This window comes from Kuraishia capsulata, genomic scaffold (assembly GCF_000576695.1).
Source record: "Kuraishia capsulata CBS 1993 genomic scaffold, Kuraishia_capsulata_scaffold_4, whole genome shotgun sequence".
Taxonomy (NCBI): domain Eukaryota; kingdom Fungi; phylum Ascomycota; class Pichiomycetes; order Pichiales; family Pichiaceae; genus Kuraishia; species Kuraishia capsulata.
In genome coordinates this window covers 728722-750004 of record NW_019172953.1, presented here as the reverse complement: position 1 = coordinate 750004, position 21283 = coordinate 728722, and the positions used below count along the sequence as shown (strand labels likewise).

Below are 21283 nucleotides of genomic sequence, written 5' to 3'. Positions count from 1 at the left end.
ATGTAGAAGCGTCATCTCGGCCCAAACGCCCGGCCCGTCAAAATTCGTGCGGCGCATAATGTTATCAACACCTTTGGGTCCCTTTCTAGTGTTCTTTTTGAATTCAGTTTAAACAAGGAAAGTCTGTGCAGTTAGATGAGAACTTCGGAAATAAAATAGTCTGATATCATCATTGTTTGGATTTGGGAAAAAATATGTTTTTTTATGAAATTCGATCCAAGTTCAGAAGACTGGTGATACATTTCTACCATCACAAGAACAAATACGGTGACGTTTGTTTTGAGCCACAAAATCTGAATTCGACGGTTAGAGAGTTTGAGGTGGCACAACTGGAAGACGGTATATTCGATCTTTACTTGGATTCGGGGTCTGAATCTGAGGATTTGCGTGAGGCCCTACAAGAATTTGACGATGGACATCTGTTCCATCGGCACCTACAACAAGACAATCTTTGCGAGTGCTGTTGCCACCAAAGCGAATATCCAAACGACTCAAACGACCAGAATTCTACTCCTTTGGCATCCAGAGAGCCTTTGGATCTTCCCATACTCAACTTTTTGAGATTGGCCAAACACGGACTTAGCTCACAACCCACTACCGGGGGCTTACAAGGAAATATTTCCCACGAGACGCAGAATCAGGGCGGAATCATGGAAGACAAAGAGAATAACCCTCCATTTTCGAGAAAGCAGAGGGCTCCGTCTGAGAGTCCGTTTGCTGCTGAATCAGCTCAGATCAGGAAGGGGAGGACTAAATCGCCATGTCTCAGACGCATGAACGATGCGTCGCTTAACGCCGCTCTGGTGTCCAGTGGGCATCAGCCAAAGAGAATAGCCTCTACATACTCTTCGGATTTTACCATGATTACAAACGAGAATGCCGGGCACGAAAAGGAGGGTATTCACCCATTGAATACTCAGACAATTGAAGAAATTCAAACCGCGCAGATCGAAGCCACCAGTTCTCCGGCTTTCGATGGGAGTGTTTCTAAATCTGAAACATACGAAGCTTAATGACTGCTGATACCGTCATAATGATGCAGCCTTGATGGCCTCTGACGCACCCTGGAATCGGGGATTGCTCCATCTCCACACCGAAGCAGCTATTTTTTAAGCGTGCCCCCTCATCTCAATCCGCTTCTAAGCTCTATTACATTCCTGGAACCGGAGTCATATCACAGGCAACAAAAGAAAAAAAGAAGATCCCGCAGTTATTGCTTTATGGGACTAAATCCAGAGATTCACCCCTGATCAGAAACCAGCATGCTTTATTAACCTTCTGCATGAGGCCTCAATAGGGTTTCAGAGTATCATCCCCTTCTAGGATGTGATTCCCGCCAACTGGGAAAAATTTGTGGAAAACCCTTCAAGACCAAGTCTCTTTCTATTTTTCTCATTGATACCAGGCGTTTGGCTAAATATAATCAATCAATCAATCGAATACAGTCCGGGGAAGACCGTAGGTGATACAGAAACTTCGTTTTTAAATACCCAGGAAAATGGGCTGCACTGCTAGTACACCAGTTGACGATGGCGACGACTCCCAATACCAGAGTAAGCAGGTCAATGATGCCATTGAACAGATGTTACTCTTGGGCCAGCAGCGCGAGAAGAACCAGGTCAAGCTTCTGCTACTAGGAACAGGCGAGAGCGGGAAATCAACCGTCTTGAAGCAGATGAGATTGATCCACCAGGGAGGGTTCTCTGGCCAGGAGAGGAAACAGTATTCTCATGTAATATGGGCTGACATGATCGCTAGTATGCAGAAGCTGATTGTTCAAGCCAGGAAACTGGGTATACCGATGGACTGCGACAGGGCCAACTCTCCACTTGCGCAGCATCGTGCCAATGTCTTGAAATACAGGCCCTTGGAGCACATAGATGCAGACGTAGCGGGGGGCTCAAATTTTCTGAAGAATTATGTGCTGAAATACTCAGAAACCAAAGAGGTGAATAGGAGGAAGATGAGCACTGGTCAGGCCGATGTTGGTTGGGGAGATCAGGAGGAAGAAGGTGCCAATGGACCCGAGGAACCTGCAGAAATTGATGATATCATGACTGGGCTACTAGAAGCTCAAGGAGGAAGTTCCACAAGACAGACCTCAAGGGAAAGTATTGCCGAGTCAATAGACCGACTGTGGAGATTCGATTCGGGAATAAGACAATGTTATAATCGAGGCAACGAATTTCAGCTGGAGAGCTGTGCAGAATATTATTTTGAGAAGGCCATTCAATTTGGTGATCCGTCTTATGTGTGCACTGACGAGGATATCTTGAAGGGAAGAATCAAGACCACCGGAATAACCGAAACCAACTTCAACATTGACTCGTTTAAGTTTAAAATTCTGGATGCTGGTGGTCAGCGTTCAGAGAGAAGAAAGTGGATCCACTGCTTCGAAGACATTACTGCTGTTCTCTTCGTCCTGGCTGTCAGTGAATACGACCAGATGCTGTTTGAAGACGAGAAAGTCAATCGTATGCACGAGGCGATAATGTTGTTTGAGTCACTGTGCAACTCCAGATGGTTCATCAATACTCCTTTTATTCTCCTTCTCAACAAGATGGATATTTTCGAGAAGAAAATTGGACGCTCGCCAATCAGAAACTACTTCCCGTACTACGAGGGGAAGAGTAACGATGTAGGTGAGGCATCAAAGTACTTCGAAAAGCTGTTTTTGAGTCTGAACAAAACCAAAAAACCGATATATATCCACAGGACTTGTGCTACGGATACAAAGAGCATGAAATTCGTTCTTTCGGCAGTGACGGACATGATAGTCCAGCAAAACCTAAAGAAGAGCGGAATCTTGTGACCAAAGTCTCCGGGTTAGAGCTGTGAGCCGCATGTACCACCGTCGGGGTGTGTACTTTCCAAATTTTTATTTTTTTTGGGCTTTGAACACGTTTCCTTTCGAACATACATAAATACTCTTATATCTCCCGTATTCCGTTTGGGCCAACCCTCTGCTTCTCATCAAAGAAAAGATGTCTCCTCAATAAACCATATGTGCAGTCTGAAGTGGTAATAAATGAGTCAAAACTTGTTATTAACGCCAAGGCCAAGCCCAAATGGGAAGGGACACACTTCATTACAGTCGAGGTCCCAACTTGTGGAGACGCTAATATTCACTGCTACTTCTTTGTTGTTGGTGAGTTGGTCGAATTTCAAGCCTGAACGGTTACAATTTTTCATCAAAGAGATCCTGAAGAGATCCAAATCGTCCTATCGTGTTGTACAGCTTGCTCTGTTCTATGTGATACGACTACAAGAACAGCTAGACAAGCCTGAAGATGAAGTTTTTAAATGCCCCAAGAGGTGCTTTCTCGCATGTCTTATACTGGCATCAAAATTCCTCCAGGACAACAACTTCACGATGAAATCATGGTCTTCGCTAACGGGGCTGAAGACCAGTGAGCTGCTGCGCAACGAGATGGTTGTGCTTAAGACCCTGGATTACCGGCTCAACATATCAAGTGTCACGTACCATGATTGGGTGAACCTACTATACAGAGTCTCGTCTCTATCTCACTCCGATGCTGAGCAGCGGCATGCAGCAATTCCGCTGTCGCCCGTATCTCCTTCGTGCAATGGTTTCCCTGCCTCCCGTCCATGTTCCCCCGTCCATTCTTCTTTTGAACCCTCAAATGTGCTAGCGACTTTCAGCAATAAGGCTGAATTGGCGCAGCTATTAAGCGAGTTCAAAGTTGAGAGATTGGGCCATGCGATGAGGGCTGTAACTTCTGATGCTACCAGAAAAAGGAAACTTACGACTGATGATAATGATTGCGCTGCCATGAACGAGACCGCAAAAAGGGCCGCTCTTTCGTGAACGAGGCTACGACGTTTTGTTATGTTTAGAAGAATTTGTACGAGTAAAATGTTAAGGTTTTATATACATGGGTTACACCTTAAGATGTGCTCTCTGTAACATGGCCTGCTTGTGTAGCTGCGCTCTCTTATCGAAACCAGACGACTTTCCCGAGTGAACCGCCAAGATCTCTTCTCCAAGCCTGACACCCAGAGAGGAACTGGCACGTTTGTTGGCTCCTTCCAGGATCCATTTGAATGCAAGAATGAGTCCCTTTCTAGGGGTCACCAGAACAGGAACAACCTGGTTCTTAGCGAAACCTGTCTTGTGCACCTTGGTTTCCGTTAAAGGCGTGAGGTTTTTCAGACTCGACTTCAAAACTTTGACTGGGTCTTCTCTTGTGTGCAGGTACACATGGTACAGTGCTTGACTCAGGCCCTTTCTAGCCTTCTCCTTCTTACCATGTTTCATGATGATGTTTATGCAGATATTCAAAGTATCATCCTGGAGTTTTGGAATAGCCTTCGCAATCAAAGCATCACGCTCTGCAATTTGAGCCTCGGTTGGTTCCCATTTGAATTCTTTGGTACCAGACAAGTCAGCTTCGGATTCTCCTGCTGAAGCCAGCAGCGTCTTTGGATCCCAAGGTTGCGAGTTGAACTGTTCACGCACTTCCTTGATTGCAGTCAGCCACATATCGTAATCTGAGTCTAACTCGCTGGTTACATCACCCTTTCCCAATTTATCAGCCATGGCTTCGAAAGTAGTCGAGGCTGGACCGGGCGCATTCGAGCTTTCCGTCGATTGGCACCTCCTCGATACCAACGGTAGATTTTTCACCGCAACTCTGCGGGTTAAAGCCTGCGAGAAACCACAATTTTGTAACACTCCGAGCCTCAACAAGCGGGACATTTTGTGTGTGGTTGGCTCTCGGAATCAATCTTACGAGTGTCTTGCCTGGCTCAAGTTCTGATTGATGGTTGAAAATTTCGGACTCATGATTACACGCAATACTGCGTAAATTTGAGCACTAAAGAATGATCTAAGGTCAATAAGCTATGCACACGGTACCGTTCTGTGTCACTATATTTTATAATTTTCAGTATTCAGAATACATAACTATGCTAAAATTACCATCTCATCATGGACATGTCGTTTCTAATACGGTTGTAGTCAAACAAGGCCTCGATCTGTCCAGTGCCCGAGACGGCAATGTCCTGGTCGTAGAGGGTAGCTTGGGCCCACTTGGTCACATCAGAAGTGGTCACCTTGTCGATTCTGGAAACAATCTCAGCTGCGGATGCCTCGAATCCAGAAACAAGAGCATCAGAGGCCAGCTTGTCGGAAGCCTCCAATGGAGTGACTTCTGTACCCAACAGCTCAACCTTCAAAGCGGACTTGGCTCTCTCGATTTCAGCCTCAGAGATGGAGGTGGACAATCTACCCCAGTCCTTCAAGGTGAAGTGGATGAGGTCATCCAAGTTGTCGATGTTGGAGCTCTTGGTGACAAATCCCCAAAGACCGGTGTCGGAATAGGAGGTAGAGAAGTGCGAGAAAGTGTCAGCCAAATGATACTCACTGACCAAGTCAGCGAGCTTACCACCCTGCAACTTGTAGAATGGGCTGGCAGTAGAGTAGCTACCGTTGACCTTGGCCGCAACCTTGGCCACATAGTAGTTTGGCGACAGCACTGACTCTCCCTTGGCAGCAATAGCAACGTAGGCAGATGGCAAAGTGTCGTCTCTGAGTCTAACTTCAGAACCCAAGAACTTGGCTGGCTTGGTGACTGGCTTGACACCGGAAGCAAAGGTCAACTTGGAAGCAAACTCAATCAACTTCTCGTGGTCCACGTCACCGGTACCAACCAAAGCCAGGTTGGAGTTGATGAAGTACTTTCCGAAAAAGGAGGTCAAGTCCATTGGTTCCAGAGTACCAACAGTCTCAGCCTTACCGTAAGTTGGCAAGGCCAATGAGGTGGACTGGAAAGCAGTGGAGGTCAGGTGCTCCAACACTCTCTCGATTGGCTTCTCCTCGAGAGACTCGGAGAAGCTAGCAGCCTTTTCAGCCTCCGACTTGATTAACTCGGCGTCGGAGAAGGTGGATTCAACAGCCTTGGTGGAAAGAGTCTTCTCGAAAACAGACAAAGCATCTGATAGAGCTCCGTTGGCGAAGGAGAATGTCACACCAGTGGTCTCCTTCGAGTTCGAGGAACTGACAATAACACCGGAAGCAAGCGACGAAGAGTACGCTGACTTGGCCAAAACTGATCCCAACAGAGTAGAAACACCCGAGTTGTATGGGTTTTCAGCTCTGGAACCGGCGGCAGAGTACAGACCTATCGTGGAAGTTGACGATGGCACCGATTTGGTAGCAACGGTCAAACCGTTGGCCAACTGGGTGATCTTGGCCTTGGCAACCGAAGTTGAAAGAAACCTTTTAGAAAACATTTAGTTATTCAAAAGCAAGACAATTGGTTGTGAATGAATCTTGTCAAAAGGTCTTAAAGCGGTCGTGAGATCCAATCACAGAGTTCGAATTGGTGAGGATGGGAGTGTGGCCGGGTAACACCTGTAGTCTCACTACCATCGAAAGAACGATGAGCTTTTCGAGTTGGTGAGAGATCGGGCTGGATATTTGAAGTTGGCGCCTTTTTTTATAATTGGAACGGACACAACAAAGATTTCGAGATGAACAAATTACAACCAACACTGAAACAGCTGAAACGTTTTCCAAAGCCCGTGGCCCTGCCCTCGACATACCTCAACGCCAGAGTGATAAAGGATCACTTCAAGCGTCAGATGTTCGCCGAGAACGAGGTCACAACCAGAGCTTTGAAGTTTATTGCAAGAAATACAGCTCTGCCCCCAAGAGCCAGATTGGAGGCCCAGGTGCAGCTGACGTCGATGCCAAACTACACCAGATTCACACAGGTGAGAGACAGATGTGTGGACTCTGGAAGAGGCAAGGGTATTTTGAGCGATTTTAGACTTTGCAGAGTAAGTTGAGAATCACCAGGGTATTGAAGAGGAGAGACCCCAAGTTTTTTGCTACCAAAGGCATATACTAACCTACATTTTTTAGTATCAATTCAGGATGCAGGCACGCAAGGGTCTTCTGACGGGAGTGACGAAGGGTCAGTGGTGAACCGAACAGGGAGAGTGGGTTATCACAATCGGATAATATTATCTTGTATATAATAGTTGTCAGCTGAAAGATTCAATTTCAACGCGTATGAAGAGCTGGCTCCAGATATGGAGATCACGTAGTGATGGCATCTCAGCCTTGACGAGACTGGAATTCACAACTCTCCAAACAAACCGATTTTAAATCAAAATATTCATAAAATATGCCAGCTTACAAGCTCATGCAAAATCCACTATTTTGCACCAATTACGTTCCAGAAGCTTTTTTGGCCAAGACTCATATAAGCTCAAATCTCTTGCACCTTAAATTTTGAGAGTGAGGGTCCCCCTTGGTATTTCCCTTTGCGGAAACCAAATTTAAGCTCTTCACTCCTCACCAACAGTCTGTTTCTAATACGCCATTCCTTCATCATTGGTGTTGAATTGGATCAGAGCTCAGAATTGTGCTAAGACCATAATTTTCTGGTAAAAGACCACAATACACAAATACCAGTTGCTCTCTCAATTTTGCAACGCACAACAACAGATCATGCCGAAACTCCAAATACGAAAACGTCTGATCCTCCATCACAAGACACACCAGGGAACAAAGTCGTCGCGAGTGATTTTTGGTTCCAGATCCTCTGATCAGCAGCCAGAGACAGTTGTACCACCCAATGGCACAGTCGATAAGACCGGTGTGAAACCGAGATTAACAACTAGGCGTAACAAGGGCAGAACATTCATCAAGATTTCGAAGGCAGATCCAGTGTCCAGAAAGAATTCAAAACCGGGCAGAAAGCCCAGAAATTCAATACCCAAGAAAAACCAAGAAAAACCAAAGCCCAGAGGGAGACCGCGTAAGGAAGCGGTTGGCTCGGCCAAGTTGACGATCAGAAAGCGCGTGGGATCTTATGGATCGCGTGCAATAGTGCAATCTGGAAGGCCGAATTCGAGAAGAGTGGTCAGATCAAATCCAGAATCTGATTCTGATTCAGAAACTGGGTTTGACTCAGAGTCGGACGACGATGCTGACGAGCCTCGTGGGCCTGGAAAGTTGTATGTAATGGCAGGTTTATTCTCCAAGGCTACTCATGGATCGACATACAAAAAGGACAAACTTGTCAAGGTCAAGCTTCCAGAGAATAGAGACCTTTTGAAGGTGAAGTCATTCAAAATCCCATACGATGTGTACTGTCCCTCTCCAAAAAGAATCAGGAAAATTGGGGGTTGGAAGACCATCAAAAGAAACATTTTTATCAGCTCCAGCAGGTCTGAATTGATAAATTCGTTGAGGGAAAATTATCATGGCAAACATTCGTCGTTTACGCAATGTGTATGTGAGGATAGATGTGACGAAAACTGTTTGAACCGTATAATGCAAGTGGAATGTGAGGCTGGCAGCTGTGGAGTGGAGCAGAGAACTGGAATTCCATGCGAGAACAGACCATTCTCGACGTTGGCCAAGCAGTTGGCAGCAAACAAGGCCTATGCTGCTGGGTATGAAGTTGTATCTACCGGTAATAAGGGTAACGGTTTGAGAGCTACGAGGTCTTACAAGCCCCATGACTTGATCATCGAGTACATCGGTGAGGTGCTGGATCAGAAAGAGGTAGCCAAGAGGCTAAAGGACTCATCGCGTTTGAAACAACTGGGTCCTTCTCATTTCTACTTCCTCTCTCTAGAAAAGGGTCTGTCTATAGACAGCAAGAAGAGGGGATCTTTGGCCCGTTTTGTGAACCATTCGTGTTCGCCCAATTCGGAGATGCAAAAATGGTATATACTGGGTGAACCAAGGATTGGCCTCTTTGCCGGCCCCAATGGGGTATCTGCTGGTGAGGAGATCACTTATGACTACAATTTTGATTGGTTTCCTAGTGCCGAGCCACAGAAATGTTTGTGTGGATCACCTCGTTGCCGTGGTACCATAGGTAAGAGATCATCCAAACAGGGCTCTCCTCCATCTCTTGCTTCACCACCAGCCGAGAACTCTAGAAAACACAAGCATGATAAAGGCAAGGATAGCAAGAGACCCAAGAAGCGTGCATTCCAAGAAGCCACTCCTCCGTCATCTCCTGTCACTGAGAACGCGTCTGTGAAAGATCAAACCCGTTCCAAAAAACGAGGCCGCCCTCCAAAGGACTTGAAAATGCGAAAGCGTGCTCGTCATGAAGACAAACCCCGCAAAACCCTAAGAGCTGGAAAGACGAACGCGAAAGTTGAGATAGATGCTGCTAAAGAACCAACCACAGAAAAGACAAGAAGGTATAATAGACGTCATTCGGACGATCTGACCCAGCTTGCCCAGACAATGCCGCACTCTCTCATGAGATCCCTGCGAATTGACATGGCACCTCCTGGAAATGTGGTTGATGATATCACCCGCGAGCTTGTGCAAATTTCCAAAAAAGTGGCCACCAAACCAACCGGAATACCCCAGAAAGTACAGAAGAAAGCAACAAGATTGGACCGGACACACAAGTCGAAACATCTACATGCAGAGATCCCCAAGTCTTCCAGATTCAAAGAGCAGAAGGACGATCTCAACAAGATTCAGGCAATTTTGAAAGCAAACTTGGCAAAGAGTGGGCCGTCCAAGCAAGAGCTCAACCGCCTCACAATTGACGATAAGCCACCCCTGGTTCTTCCGAGAGGAAACCGTGCAAGCAGAAAACCTGTGAACTACCACGAGTAGTTTCAATATTTGTACATTAATGGACTCGAATCTTTTTCTCAAAGCGTGTTTTCGTAGACGGTAATTGAGTGAATGGATGACGCAATTGACAGTTACTCAACATCCCCTAATGCGTAGGTTAGTAAACATCAAAACGATTGCCTCATTGACTTTTTTTCCTCTGAAGCTCAAAATTCCATAACGTTAATGGCAGTTTGTCTCGATTTCTTGGTTTTGAGCCCTGAATGCAGTCATTTACAGATCTTACTCGGCTTCAGTTCACGATTTTCTATTAAGCAGTCGCTTGGTCTAGTGGTTACGACGCCTCGTTCACACCGAGGAGGTCGCGAGTTCGAACCTCGCAGTGACTAATTTTTTTTTATATTTTGAACCATCTTGGGCATAACTAACAATGATATTGCTGATCAATGTCAAACTAATTTTTTTCAATTGAATTCTTATAGAATGAGCTTCAGATGAAATATTGTTATGACAAACTACGAAGGCATACTCAAACCTACGGAGACTGAGAGGTAACCAGCATTCTTCAATGAAATAAGATAGTCAGTATCTTGTGCAATGTACAGATTAAGTATTTTTGAACGAAATTCAGTTCTATGGCTGTGAGGCTTTTAACGCGTCCAAAGCCTTTGTATATGAGAGACTTTCGGACTTGGATATCGCCTTGTGAACATTGGATAACGATACATGATCTTGAATCGATATCAGGTTCTTGGAAAGAAATGATGATGTTTGACCAACACGAAACTTGTCTGGAATGCGGTTCAAAAGAGTGACAAAGTTATCAAACAATTCAAACACATCTTCTGTATTAGTGCTCTGCGAAGAACTGAACATGTTGAAACGATTCAAGAAGCTCTCTATAAGCTCTGTCTCGTCCAGTTCGAGATATATCTCGAAGATTTGGAAAAGAAGAGTCTCAGATTCTGCCTTCGTATTCTTTGTATCCTTTGTATCATCATTCTGCACTTTGGAGTCCTTAAGCGCAATAAATAGTGGAAATTCAAGACTAACTGCAAAGTTTTCAGCAGCTTGGTAGTCCCCCAGATGGCAGAACGTATTAACCACCATTCCGAACATGTGCTTCTTGTAATGAATTGCTGCAGTAAGATATGGCAGGACTTCCTTGAATGGGTCAAGTTTTCGGAAACAGGTATCGACAACTGTGGCCTCTTCGGTTTGGCTGGTGACGGTTTTGGTTTCGCTCGTCACGTAGTAGAGGTGACGCATTAACCGGTCGTTAAGATCCAAAAATTTCGTGATAGAAGCTCTCTCTGCCTCGTAAATCATGTAGGCTGGGAATGGCATTCGAGGTATACTCAATTCGTTATATGACTTCACAAGAGTCTCGAGGTGGTTGCGAATACCAGAATCGCCCTCAATCAGTTGGACCATTGAGTCAACTAGATGTACCACCAAATCACCTAAAAACTGTTTTTCTCTCTTCGAATTCACAATAAACTCCAGATACTCCAGTTTTATCTGTTGCAAGTCCGACTGAGACTTGCTGAGAAGTTTTAAGACTCTGGACTCGTTTATGTCAACTTTTACCCTGGAGTCACCCAGAAGAGACAGAGCAAAACGCGGGTGCGACTCTATTAACCACTCCACAGAAGTCCAAAACAGTCCACTGTCCTCACAGTAAATTGCAATGAAGTCAACTAGATGCTCTAGCGCTTTTTGAATGGGATCTGACTCTCCCTCAAATTCGAGCTGGAGATCAGCATCAACGATTTCCTTGGATATCAGCCTTTTCCATAGAGCCACAGCACTTGCAACTTCAGTCCTGCCCTCGTAGAGTTTCAACAATAAAACGTACTTCTGATGAGCCTGAAGCCATGAGACAGCCTCATCTGAAGCCATGACCACGCTCCCCACAACGATGTTGATCTGCTCTGCAAGTTCTGCCTTGGACGTCGGAGCAGGCAGGCATTCTCGAAGCAAGCACAACTCAAGTGTCTTGATGGTATCCTCCTTCTTTTTTCCTGGGAAACTCAAAGCTTCCCTGTTGCTGAGCCAAGTTCTCAAAAAGAATCTGTAGAAGACATGAATTGCAGTATTCAGCGAGTTTGGCTCATTCGAAAGGTCGGCCTCGTACTGTTTCTGAATAGCATCTATGAGGGGAACCAGCACCGAATAAACTTGAATGTCATCCTCTAATTGATCTCCAGAACCAAAAATGTACAGCACGAGACGAGGGTCCAACAGACCCGTGAACCAGTAGTCGAAGGACTGGTTAAAGTCATGGTACTGTAGAAGGATTAGTCCAATCAGACACTCCGAGATGTGTTTCTCTATTTCCCCGAATTCTGTGGTGGAGTCAATCTCTTTAATTTCTTCTTCAAGCTCGTCAACCACATTGGTTCGGTTTTGCTTTGTGGTCCTCGACGCAATGTTCATCAGTCTGCCAATACGCGATGTTGGGAACAGTACATAGAGCCCACTATCCTCACCGTAGACCAACACTGTGGACTTCTTCAATGACGATTGTCTGGCCAAGGTGCTGTCGGGACTGGTGACATCACGATGAAGTAGAGAAACCTCGGTTATTGCTTCTGCGAGCTCTGTGGACGGAGCCTGGAAAACGTGCGAGACCGTTGTCACTTCTATATGACTTGTGAAGCTTATCTGCTGGCATTCCAACTGATTGTGCAGAGAATGAACTAAGACTTTCGAAGAGCTCACAGCGCTCAAGGTATAGGGATAATCAATAATCAAAGTGGTTGGATAAGATGCCCAAGGAATGGTTCCTCGACTGATATCACCGTTGATGTTCACCACCATTCCCATTGCAGGATCCGAATTGCCTGTACCGCAGGCAAACAGAAACTCGGACTTTGCTACCGGTACTATCAATGGCTTCAAGATCGAAGAAGGCTCACCCTGAGAAACAGGGAAAAGAGGAATCTTTTGGACCTTCTCCAGATCCAACAGGTCGTAGTTTGAGGAGGTAGCTACAGCTGCAAACCCTGCTCGTCTGATACCATTGACTGAGTTAGCATAATTGAGGTCCTTGATTAGTCTGATACCAGCAGTGGTAACTCTTATCATTCGAATGCACTTCTTGGTGAATATCGTGAGCTCGACTGAGTTCTGTGTAGGATCATCACTGACACTTGCGGTCTCATAATTGTGTTTCTTTGAGTCCAGTTTCAACTGTTGCAAATCCAGAGAGACATCGTTGACATCTCGTATTCTTCCTATGTTGGCTGGAGAAAACTCGGGCAGCATGAAAAGAGATATCACCGAGCCACATTGAACCAATGCTCTTTGAATTGGGGTGAGAAGTATTATCTTCAAAACAGGCTTTATCTTGGCTGCATGAAATCTTTGTCTTGAAACAAGAATGTAGCCCATTTCATCGTCAAGCTTGTACATGTGCAAAATTTCACCAATTGAGGTTCCAATGTATATATTGGACTCCCAGGCCTCCACACAAGTTATCTGTGCATTTTCAGACTCGGGGATCTCCGGGTTTTTGACGGGGATCTCGTCGATTATCTTGGATAACGAGTAAGGTCCAGGGGATATTGAGGGAGGTTGTTCATGCGCGGAAGGCTCCTCTGAGGACTCAGCAGGCTTCTCTGAAGAGCCGGTATTTTGATCCAAAGACTCGGTTTCAACAGCTCTATCCGTTTGATCGGTGTCTATAATTGACTGCTCGCCTGTGGAAGTTTCTGGCAACATCTGTTCGGCTCCAACCACCGGTATTGTCTGCTCGACATTTGTGCTTTGGGGTTCTGAAATCTCATCTGGATGCTCTATAATGTCAGCACATTCCTCCTGAATTGCCTCATTGTCCTGAGTGGGCGCAATCTCTTCAATGCCTTCTTCTGCTTCTTCTATAGGTTCATCTGGCGTATTACTTCTGTTTGGTGAATTTTGAGAAATCCCATCAACTGCGGTTCCGGTACCTAACTCTGCGTCATCAGTGACCTTTGGAATGACAACGGCTTCAAACTGTTCTTCCGGAATCTGGGCTTCCTCTTCATGAGTTTGTTCAGGCATCGAAGTACCGTCATTTGCAGCGTGATCGTCTTGATCGAGTTGAGCCCCAACCAGATCCTGGTGCCTTTCTTTGTCTTCCTCTTGGTTTGCGGAAATCTCACTTTCACTCTCTTTTTTAGGACTCGCCGATTTCAGAAGAGTCAAATCAAAAATGTCGCCTTCTCCGCTGTCGTCCTTGTGCGCGGTGACGGGACTTACCTCAGCTGCAGAAAGTGAGCTCTTCTGATGTACTAGAGGGAAGTATGGAACAGCAGTACTGTCTAATCCAACGTCATTGTTTTGAGGCAACTGTTTACACTCGTTCTGATCACCAAATTGGTCTTGTGGTTCTATGCTTACACTTTCAAGCTGTTCGGGTGCCAAATCTTCTTGAAGGAGACCTCTTTCTGGACTGTCCTTTGTCTGATGTACAGTATGTTCCTCACTTCCTCCTTGGACTCCGGCCCTGGGTCTTTTTATTTTCTTCCCCATCAATTGAGCACCAGTCTCTTTCAGTTTTGGGTAATCAAAGTTGATTGGACGATTAGTTGAAGGTTTCCAGCTCTTCGATTGACATACATTGACATGATAACCGATGACTTTAATCTACGATCTGAGGCTCTTCTCCCCCCCCCCTTGGTATCGGTACATCTCCCATTTTTACAGATCCGGCCCCCAATTTTTATCTTGAACTTTTCATATTTACTTCGTCTATGCATAACATCTTTGCGAAATATAAATATACATTCTAGCCGAAAATTTGTAAGTCGTCGTTGATGATATCATCTTCGCTTTCGTCATCACTCACATCCTCTGCTTCACTTTCTTCGTTCATGTTCACCCTCTGGCCCAGAAGCGAGGCGAAAAACTCATCAATCTGGCTATCGCCCCAACTAATGGAGCCGGTTTTTGGAGCTTCGAAATTTTGCAATGGCTCCTGTGCGGTGTACCGTAGTTTCCGCCCCTTTGATGCCTTGCGCTCGTAATTTTTATGAAGTTTTGAAGTGGAAATCACGATCTGGGGGCCTGCTCCCTCATTCTGGGCACTCGAAAGCTTCTTATCGACCAGGTCATTCAACAACACTCTATAGAAGTCCTCGTCATCCAGAATGAAGGGCAATTCGTTGCCTGCAGTTTGGGTAATTTCAGGTTCTCTGTCTTCATCGTCATCGCTTCCGGATTCATTGTCGGACTCACGTGGTTGATAACCCAACGGCTTAATGTTTCTTCTGTTGAGTTTAGTCCTCTTCAATAGCCTTTCCATATCCTGCAAATTATTCTGGACTTGGACCAAAGAGTTCTGGTTGATAGCCTTAAACTTGGAATTGTTCAGAGCATTCGTACCGGAAGCATTCGAGACTTTATTCCACCATTTCACCAGCACTGGATCCCGGAACTTTTGCAATGTGGAGTCCAGATACTCACCATCTTTCTGAAAGGCCTCAAAGTTATTTCTCTTAAGTCCCTTTGGCTCTTTAAGGTCACTTCCAGCTGTGATCACCTGCTCCTTTTCAAAAAGGACAGTTCTGGTGTGATAGATTTGGTTTAGCAACGTGCATATTGAGTCCCTGATGGTGGATACGAGCTCGCGGGACTTTGGTGTGGAATGTTTTTTGAAAGAGGCTTTATCAAGCGGAAGTTCATTCACCGAATTCAAAGCTTTCTGAAACTTTATCCTCGTATCCAGAATGGAATCAAATGTCTTTTGCTGTTGCAGAACGGCATAACCTTTGGCGGCGTCGTTCTTGGCCGACTCTGACAGCTGCGAGATCATCACCTGTTTTTCTCTGGTTATCATTTCTTGAAGCTTTGATCTTTTCAAGGCCTCTTCTTCGGGGGTTTCTAGCTCTACTTCAGACTCCGAGTCCTCTTCTTCTTCTTGAGACTGCGAATCGTTGGGATCTTGGTCATCTTCTGATGTATCTGAAACCTCTTCTTGGCTGTCCTCTTCGTCTTCTTCGTCCTCTTCGTCCTCGCTATAGATCTCACTTCTCGAAGTCTTGGCACCTTCATACCCTTTTCCCAATTTTGCCTTGTTGTCTCTGAGCTTACTCTTTTGTGGTACGACATAGTGCTGCGTCTTGAGGCCATCGTTTGCATCATCAGAATCAGAACCACTGGCATCTGAATCGTTGAACTGAGCAAGCTCCTCATTTTCGATATCAAAGTCTCTCCCCTTTGGAGTCGCAGAATCCGCAATGCGTTCTCCTAGTGTCCTCTTAGCCATGATGTTGAGATATATATTTAACAAAGAACAGATATAGAATGTTCCACAAAAATTCATCGCCTAAACTTTTCATGCAGGAGCTCAAAAAAAATTATTTATCACGTGATCACGGTAGTGGAACAGGCTAGTTTCTAGCCGCTCCAAAGAACTAAGTGAGCACATGGAAATAGCAAACGGACATCTGACAGAAACTCCTCTGGGACTCCCCAATTTCGGCTCGGACTCCCCATACATTATTCACCCACTTCTCCTCAGCAAATATTGTGGGGAATTTGTGGGGAAACCGTCAAAACGGGCGAATGGGACTTTACTAACATTAAGGTGACCAAAGAGGTGCGCTGACGCCGCACCCAGGTGGACTAACCGCCGATGCTCTCCCCACGGATTTGTTGCCTCGGGTGGGGGCCTACGATTATTTCCCTATTTCATGTGAAACCCCGGAAATGAATCCGAATCAAATTCCCGGAGCATCGGGCAGAATGTATTAATATAGGACCATGTGAAAACGAACCCGCCTACGCGCCAAACCGGGCCTTTGAGCGCTTAGAATCGGCCATCGCCGACTGCCCCCGCATTTCCTATATAAAGCTTCCGAAAGTAGTGGGTGTACTTACATGCTGCTTTCCACCATTTCATCTGTGTATTATTGTCCGTGTGAACAGATATGGCTGGTTCAAACCCATTCCCGCTTCCTCAGGACGCGCTTGAAAACGTTGAAATCAGGGCAGATATTCCGGACAATGCCAAACACCTGTTGACGGCGGATGCATTGGCATTTGTCGCTACCCTTCATCGTACATTCAATGAAAGAAGACTGCAATTGCTCGAGGCAAGACAAGGTGTCAGAGCAAGTCGTAATAAAGGTGTTTTACCCGACTTTTTACGAGAAACCCAATATATTCGTGAAGACAAAACTTGGACTGGTCCGGCTCTGGGGCCGGGTCTAATTGACCGCCGCGTGGAGATCACTGGACCACCTGATCGCAAGATGGTGATCAACGCGCTCAACTCTAAAGTTGCTACTTACATGACAGATTTTGAGGATTCCATGACTCCAACCTGGCATAACGTGATTGATGGTCAGGTTAATCTTTATGATGCTGTGAGACGAGACTTGACACTGGTTGCTGGTAAGAAGACTTATCGTCTCAACACAGACTCTGGAAGACACATTCCAACTCTAATTGTTCGTCCTCGTGGGTGGCATCTCAGTGAGAAGCACATTATTGTTGATGGCGTCCCTATCAGTGGGTCTCTGTTTGACTTTGCGATTTATTTTTATCACAATGCAAAAGAATCCAAGAAGCAGGGCTTTGGCCCGTACTTCTACCTGCCTAAGATGGAGCATCATCTCGAGGCGAAACTCTGGGCAGACGTTTTCAGTTTCGCGGAAGCCTATATTGCTTTACAAAGAGGCACTATCAGGGCCACCGTTCTCATTGAGACGATTGAAGCGGTTTTCCAAATGGACGAAATTATCTATCAGCTGCGTGACTACTCTGCGGGTCTGAACTGTGGTAGATGGGACTACATTTTCAGTTATATCAAGGTTCTTGGTTCCAGTAGCGAGTTCCTATTACCTGACAGATCCCAGGTTACTATGAAGGCTCCTTTCATGTCTTCGTATGTGAAACTGTTGATCAAGACATGCCATGCAAGAAAGGTAAGTGCCATTGGAGGAATGGCTGCTACCATTCCAATTAAAACCGATCCAGAGGCCAACCAAAAGGCCATGGACGCCGTCCAAGCAGACAAATTGCGTGAAGTTCTCGCTGGTCATGATGGAACTTGGATTGCCCATCCAGCACTTGCAGATACCACTCTGGAGATATTCAACAAACACATGAAGGGTGCCAACCAGATCAGTTCCACTAAGGACGATGGAATCGCGGTGACCAATTACCATTTGCTGAACCCGCACATCCCGGGTGGGGTTATTACAGAGGCTGGTATAAAATTGAATTTGAGAATTGGGCTTTTGTATATTGCCAATTGGCTGGAAGGCGTGGGCTGTTCTCCTATCAATTACTTGATGGAGGATGCAGCCACGGCCGAAGTCTCGAGAATGCAGTTGCACCAATGGGTCAAACATGGTGCGCACTTGAACAGCGGCAAGCAGATTTCTGTGGATCTTGTCAAAGGTTTTTTGGACTCTGAGTTTGAATCTCTGACCAAGGGATTGGACTCCAGGAAACGAGCGAGTTTTGATAAAGCCAAGGAGCTTTTTTCAGCAGACGTCTTTGGTAATACATTCGAGGAGTTCATCACTTTGAGAGCATACGACGAGATCGTCAAAAATGATTCCAAGCGGGCTGTGAGTGCTTCAAAGATCTGATCGGAGCGATTATTATTGATTTGTAAAGTGTGCTCTGAGCTCAGGCTCAACTGGCATCAATGAACCTCCCCTGCCCATCGTAACTGTTGGACAGAGCAACCATAGAAGTTGTAGTATCACTTCTGCTGAAAGTTGGCGATCTCTGACTACTGTCAGAGTCACCAAACTCACCGCTATCGTTCAACTGGATGAGAGGGTATAAACCATCACCAATTAGAGATATGCCACTTTCTTCTGGTCCCCTCGGCAAAATCACGTCAGAGTACTGTTTGGTAGGGAAAATGAACTCGTTCATTTCAACCCTTGCAAAGTCCAGATAATATTTCAACAATGCTTCGAGCATTTTAGCCTCCTTCGCCCGCAACTCTGGATTGGACTTGATTGGTTCAGTGACATCTCGCATTATCCATCGAGTCAGCCGTACATCTGGGTCACTATCTATGAAAACCTTAACCGTCCCCATTTCCCTTATTTCCTTGTCATATAATGCATAATAACCATATAATACGATGACATCCGTTCTGGCTGTAATATACCTTTGGATGTCTTGCTTTATCTCAGTGAAATTGTACCTTGTGGGAGTGAGCCAGTCGTCTGAGTAGTTGGTGATACTGCTTGAACTGTATTGTTCCATGTCTATAGTAGTCAGTTGAAGTAAGCGTCTTTTAGAAAACCTTTGCTGGAGGTTTTCTTCAATTAATCTTGCCGCGGTTCTCTGAATTCGGTTAGTGTAAGCTCTTTCACTTGAAACTAAGATGGTTGCGCAAACGCACCTTTCCGGAGGCATGTCCGCCCGCTATTAACACTATCACTGTACCATCGTGCGGTAAACTCATTAAAGCAATTCTAGTACTTCTCGAACTCTTTTCCAGAGAAGATCAAGCTTTTCGAGAGTGTCAGAGCTGAAAGACCCTGTAGAGATCTCAAGGGGAGAGAGACAACGCGGACGCGATAAGGCTCATCGCAGCACGGCCTAAAAAAATTTCAGTGGCTATCTCAACTTTTCAAATTGAGTCTTTCTTCAGAAATCTATAAGATCAGCTTATATTTCAGACCTTTCAAACACAATATGGAATTTGATAAAGAATTAGACTCTACTCTGAGGTTCAAGTCTTCGAAAAACATACCGGTGGTGGCTTCTTTTGAGGATATGAAGCTGAAAGATGACCTGCTGAGAGGTATTTATGATTACGGGTTCGAAGAGCCATCAGCCATTCAGTCTAGAGCTATCAAGCCAATTATTGCAGGCAGGGATACCATCGCGCAAGCTCAGTCGGGTACTGGTAAGACGGCCACTTTTGGAATAGGTATTTTACAAGTTTGTGATACAAAGAGTAGGGAAACTCAGGCCATCGTCCTGTCGCCTACCAGAGAACTGGCACTGCAAATCCAAAAAGTGCTCAAATCGCTGGGTAGTTTTATGAACTTGCACTGTCATGCGTGTATTGGTGGTACCAGTGTTGGTGAGGATATGAAACAATTTGGCAAGGGCCAACAGGTGGTGAGTGGGACGCCCGGTAGAGTGGTGGATATGATCAAGAGAAGGACTCTTAATACCAGAAACATCAAGATGTTGGTGCTAGACGAAGCTGACGAGTTACTCAACAAAGGATTTCAGGAACAAATATACGAGGTTTACCGGTATTTACCGCCATCTACCCAAGTGGTAGTGGTGTCTGCCACGCTTCCCAACGAGGTGCTCTCCATGACCAAGAAGTTCATGAACGATCCTGTCAAGATCCTTGTGAAGAGAGATGATATAACTCTCGAGGGAATTTCGCAGTTCTACATTGACGTGGATAAGGAGGACTGGAAATTCGACACATTGTGCGACTTATATGACTCTATGACCATTTCGCAGGCAGTTATCTTCTGCAATACGAAGAAGAAGGTGGATTGGCTTTGTGAAGCCATGAGGAAGGCCAACTTCACGGTTGTAGCAATGCACGGCGATATGAAGCAGGAGGAAAGAGACAAGATCATGCAAGAATTCAGATCTAGTCAGTCCCGAGTGCTGATCTCGACCGATGTGTGGGCACGTGGTATTGATGTCCAGCAAGTCTCTCTGGTCATTAACTATGACTTGCCGTACGACAGAGAGATGTATGTCCATAGGATAGGAAGGGCCGGCAGATTTGGGAGAAAGGGTGTTTCCATTAACTTCGTCACAAAAGAAGACAAGCCCGAACTTCATGCACTCGAACGCTATTACAGCGTGAAGATCTCGGAGATGCCTGCTGACATCAACAATCTTCTGTAAAACCTTAGATACATTACGAATAGGAATCTCTCACCAAACTCGTAAGTTGTCGGCTTCGAACCGTAAACAGATCAGACAGCTTTTCTGCATATTCAATGTCCGCCTTGGGGACAAGATCGTTCTCCTCGCTGTTCTCCACCACCATTTCAGCTCCGCTGCCTTTGAGCAGTATGGCACGAGCAGGCCTGATAATTGCAGATGGAGATGAGTCAGTTTGTTCAAATTGCCACTCATCAATGTCAATCTCATGAACTTGCCAATTGCTGCTCATTGAAGTCAAATTTTTGACTGAAGACCCGTCTGCTGACATCTCCAGAATGATGAAGTTGTCCCTGAGGTCTTCCTTGAAGTCGTCTGGGCGTCCTCCTACCGGGCTTCGCCTCGGACTGTCCTCAAAGTTCACAGCAAGATCAATCTGCTCTTCACTAAAAGCATATCGCACTTCTGCAAGTTTTCTGTGTGGAATGAAGAAATTTCCGTTGTTTTCGTCATGGGAATCGTGTATGCGGCCACTGATCAAGGTGGAGCTATCCATTGCCACGATATAGCTATGCATAGTGTTTTCTGATGAGGGACTCATAGTGGTCAGAGAACTCTGGACACCTTCGGCCGACATATGCTGTGTTATTTTTGAGTTCCACTATTTTGTCAATTGGATGCCTGCTAATGATTGTTGTGAAACTGTTATCGCTGCTGGGACACTCCACATATCGGTTTGGTCGTGTACCACTTGGTCTGTATCGGAAGCATTGCTCAGGGGCGCGCGCGTTCCCCACACTAAACGGTTTGTTCACATTTCCTCTTCCCAGCTAAAACTCCTGTTCAATTTGAACGGATTTTGGAATAAGG

The 21283-nt window shown here is 45.6% G+C and overlaps 13 protein-coding genes across 13 annotated transcripts; 7 read left to right on the top strand and 6 right to left on the bottom strand.

Moving 5' to 3' along the window:
• Nucleotides 1–194: 194 nt before the first annotated feature.
• Nucleotides 195–1013, top strand: KUCA_T00003510001 (uncharacterized protein; the record flags this gene model as incomplete). Its single annotated transcript, XM_022601932.1, has 1 exon — nt 195–1013. The coding sequence occupies one exon, from the start codon at nt 195–197 to the stop codon at nt 1011–1013; it is 819 nt and encodes a 272-aa protein (XP_022459525.1).
• A 485-nt stretch (nt 1014–1498) lies between these two features.
• Nucleotides 1499–2812, top strand: KUCA_T00003509001 (uncharacterized protein; the record flags this gene model as incomplete). Its single annotated transcript, XM_022601931.1, has 1 exon — nt 1499–2812. One exon carries the CDS (start codon nt 1499–1501, stop codon nt 2810–2812), a length of 1314 nt encoding a protein of 437 aa, XP_022459524.1.
• Nucleotides 2813–3028: 216 nt separating this feature from the next.
• KUCA_T00003508001 (uncharacterized protein) lies at nt 3029–3829 on the top strand (the record flags this gene model as incomplete). The annotated part of the gene is made up of 1 exon (XM_022601929.1): nt 3029–3829. The coding sequence occupies one exon, from the start codon at nt 3029–3031 to the stop codon at nt 3827–3829; it is 801 nt and encodes a 266-aa protein (XP_022459523.1).
• Nucleotides 3830–3901: 72 nt separating this feature from the next.
• Nucleotides 3902–4720, bottom strand: KUCA_T00003507001 (uncharacterized protein; the record flags this gene model as incomplete). Its single annotated transcript, XM_022601928.1, has 1 exon — nt 3902–4720. The coding sequence occupies one exon, from the start codon at nt 4718–4720 to the stop codon at nt 3902–3904; it is 819 nt and encodes a 272-aa protein (XP_022459522.1).
• A 218-nt stretch (nt 4721–4938) lies between these two features.
• Nucleotides 4939–6255, bottom strand: KUCA_T00003506001 (uncharacterized protein; the record flags this gene model as incomplete). Its single annotated transcript, XM_022601927.1, has 1 exon — nt 4939–6255. One exon carries the CDS (start codon nt 6253–6255, stop codon nt 4939–4941), a length of 1317 nt encoding a protein of 438 aa, XP_022459521.1.
• Nucleotides 6256–6495: 240 nt separating this feature from the next.
• On the top strand, nt 6496–6952 carry KUCA_T00003505001 (uncharacterized protein; the record flags this gene model as incomplete). The annotated part of the gene is made up of 2 exons (XM_022601926.1): nt 6496–6804; nt 6908–6952. 2 exons carry the CDS (start codon nt 6496–6498, stop codon nt 6950–6952), a joined length of 354 nt encoding a protein of 117 aa, XP_022459520.1.
• Nucleotides 6953–7480: 528 nt separating this feature from the next.
• On the top strand, nt 7481–9625 carry KUCA_T00003504001 (uncharacterized protein; the record flags this gene model as incomplete). Its single annotated transcript, XM_022601925.1, has 1 exon — nt 7481–9625. The coding sequence occupies one exon, from the start codon at nt 7481–7483 to the stop codon at nt 9623–9625; it is 2145 nt and encodes a 714-aa protein (XP_022459519.1).
• Nucleotides 9626–10219: 594 nt separating this feature from the next.
• Nucleotides 10220–14104, bottom strand: KUCA_T00003503001 (uncharacterized protein; the record flags this gene model as incomplete). Its single annotated transcript, XM_022601924.1, has 1 exon — nt 10220–14104. One exon carries the CDS (start codon nt 14102–14104, stop codon nt 10220–10222), a length of 3885 nt encoding a protein of 1294 aa, XP_022459518.1.
• A 256-nt stretch (nt 14105–14360) lies between these two features.
• Nucleotides 14361–15839, bottom strand: KUCA_T00003502001 (uncharacterized protein; the record flags this gene model as incomplete). The annotated part of the gene is made up of 1 exon (XM_022601923.1): nt 14361–15839. One exon carries the CDS (start codon nt 15837–15839, stop codon nt 14361–14363), a length of 1479 nt encoding a protein of 492 aa, XP_022459517.1.
• A 664-nt stretch (nt 15840–16503) lies between these two features.
• KUCA_T00003501001 (uncharacterized protein) lies at nt 16504–18174 on the top strand (the record flags this gene model as incomplete). Its single annotated transcript, XM_022601922.1, has 1 exon — nt 16504–18174. The coding sequence occupies one exon, from the start codon at nt 16504–16506 to the stop codon at nt 18172–18174; it is 1671 nt and encodes a 556-aa protein (XP_022459516.1).
• A 46-nt stretch (nt 18175–18220) lies between these two features.
• Nucleotides 18221–18961, bottom strand: KUCA_T00003500001 (uncharacterized protein; the record flags this gene model as incomplete). Its single annotated transcript, XM_022601921.1, has 1 exon — nt 18221–18961. One exon carries the CDS (start codon nt 18959–18961, stop codon nt 18221–18223), a length of 741 nt encoding a protein of 246 aa, XP_022459515.1.
• Nucleotides 18962–19243: 282 nt separating this feature from the next.
• Nucleotides 19244–20434, top strand: KUCA_T00003499001 (uncharacterized protein; the record flags this gene model as incomplete). Its single annotated transcript, XM_022601920.1, has 1 exon — nt 19244–20434. One exon carries the CDS (start codon nt 19244–19246, stop codon nt 20432–20434), a length of 1191 nt encoding a protein of 396 aa, XP_022459514.1.
• A 13-nt stretch (nt 20435–20447) lies between these two features.
• On the bottom strand, nt 20448–21050 carry KUCA_T00003498001 (uncharacterized protein; the record flags this gene model as incomplete). The annotated part of the gene is made up of 1 exon (XM_022601918.1): nt 20448–21050. One exon carries the CDS (start codon nt 21048–21050, stop codon nt 20448–20450), a length of 603 nt encoding a protein of 200 aa, XP_022459513.1.
• Nucleotides 21051–21283: the final 233 nt, after the last annotated feature.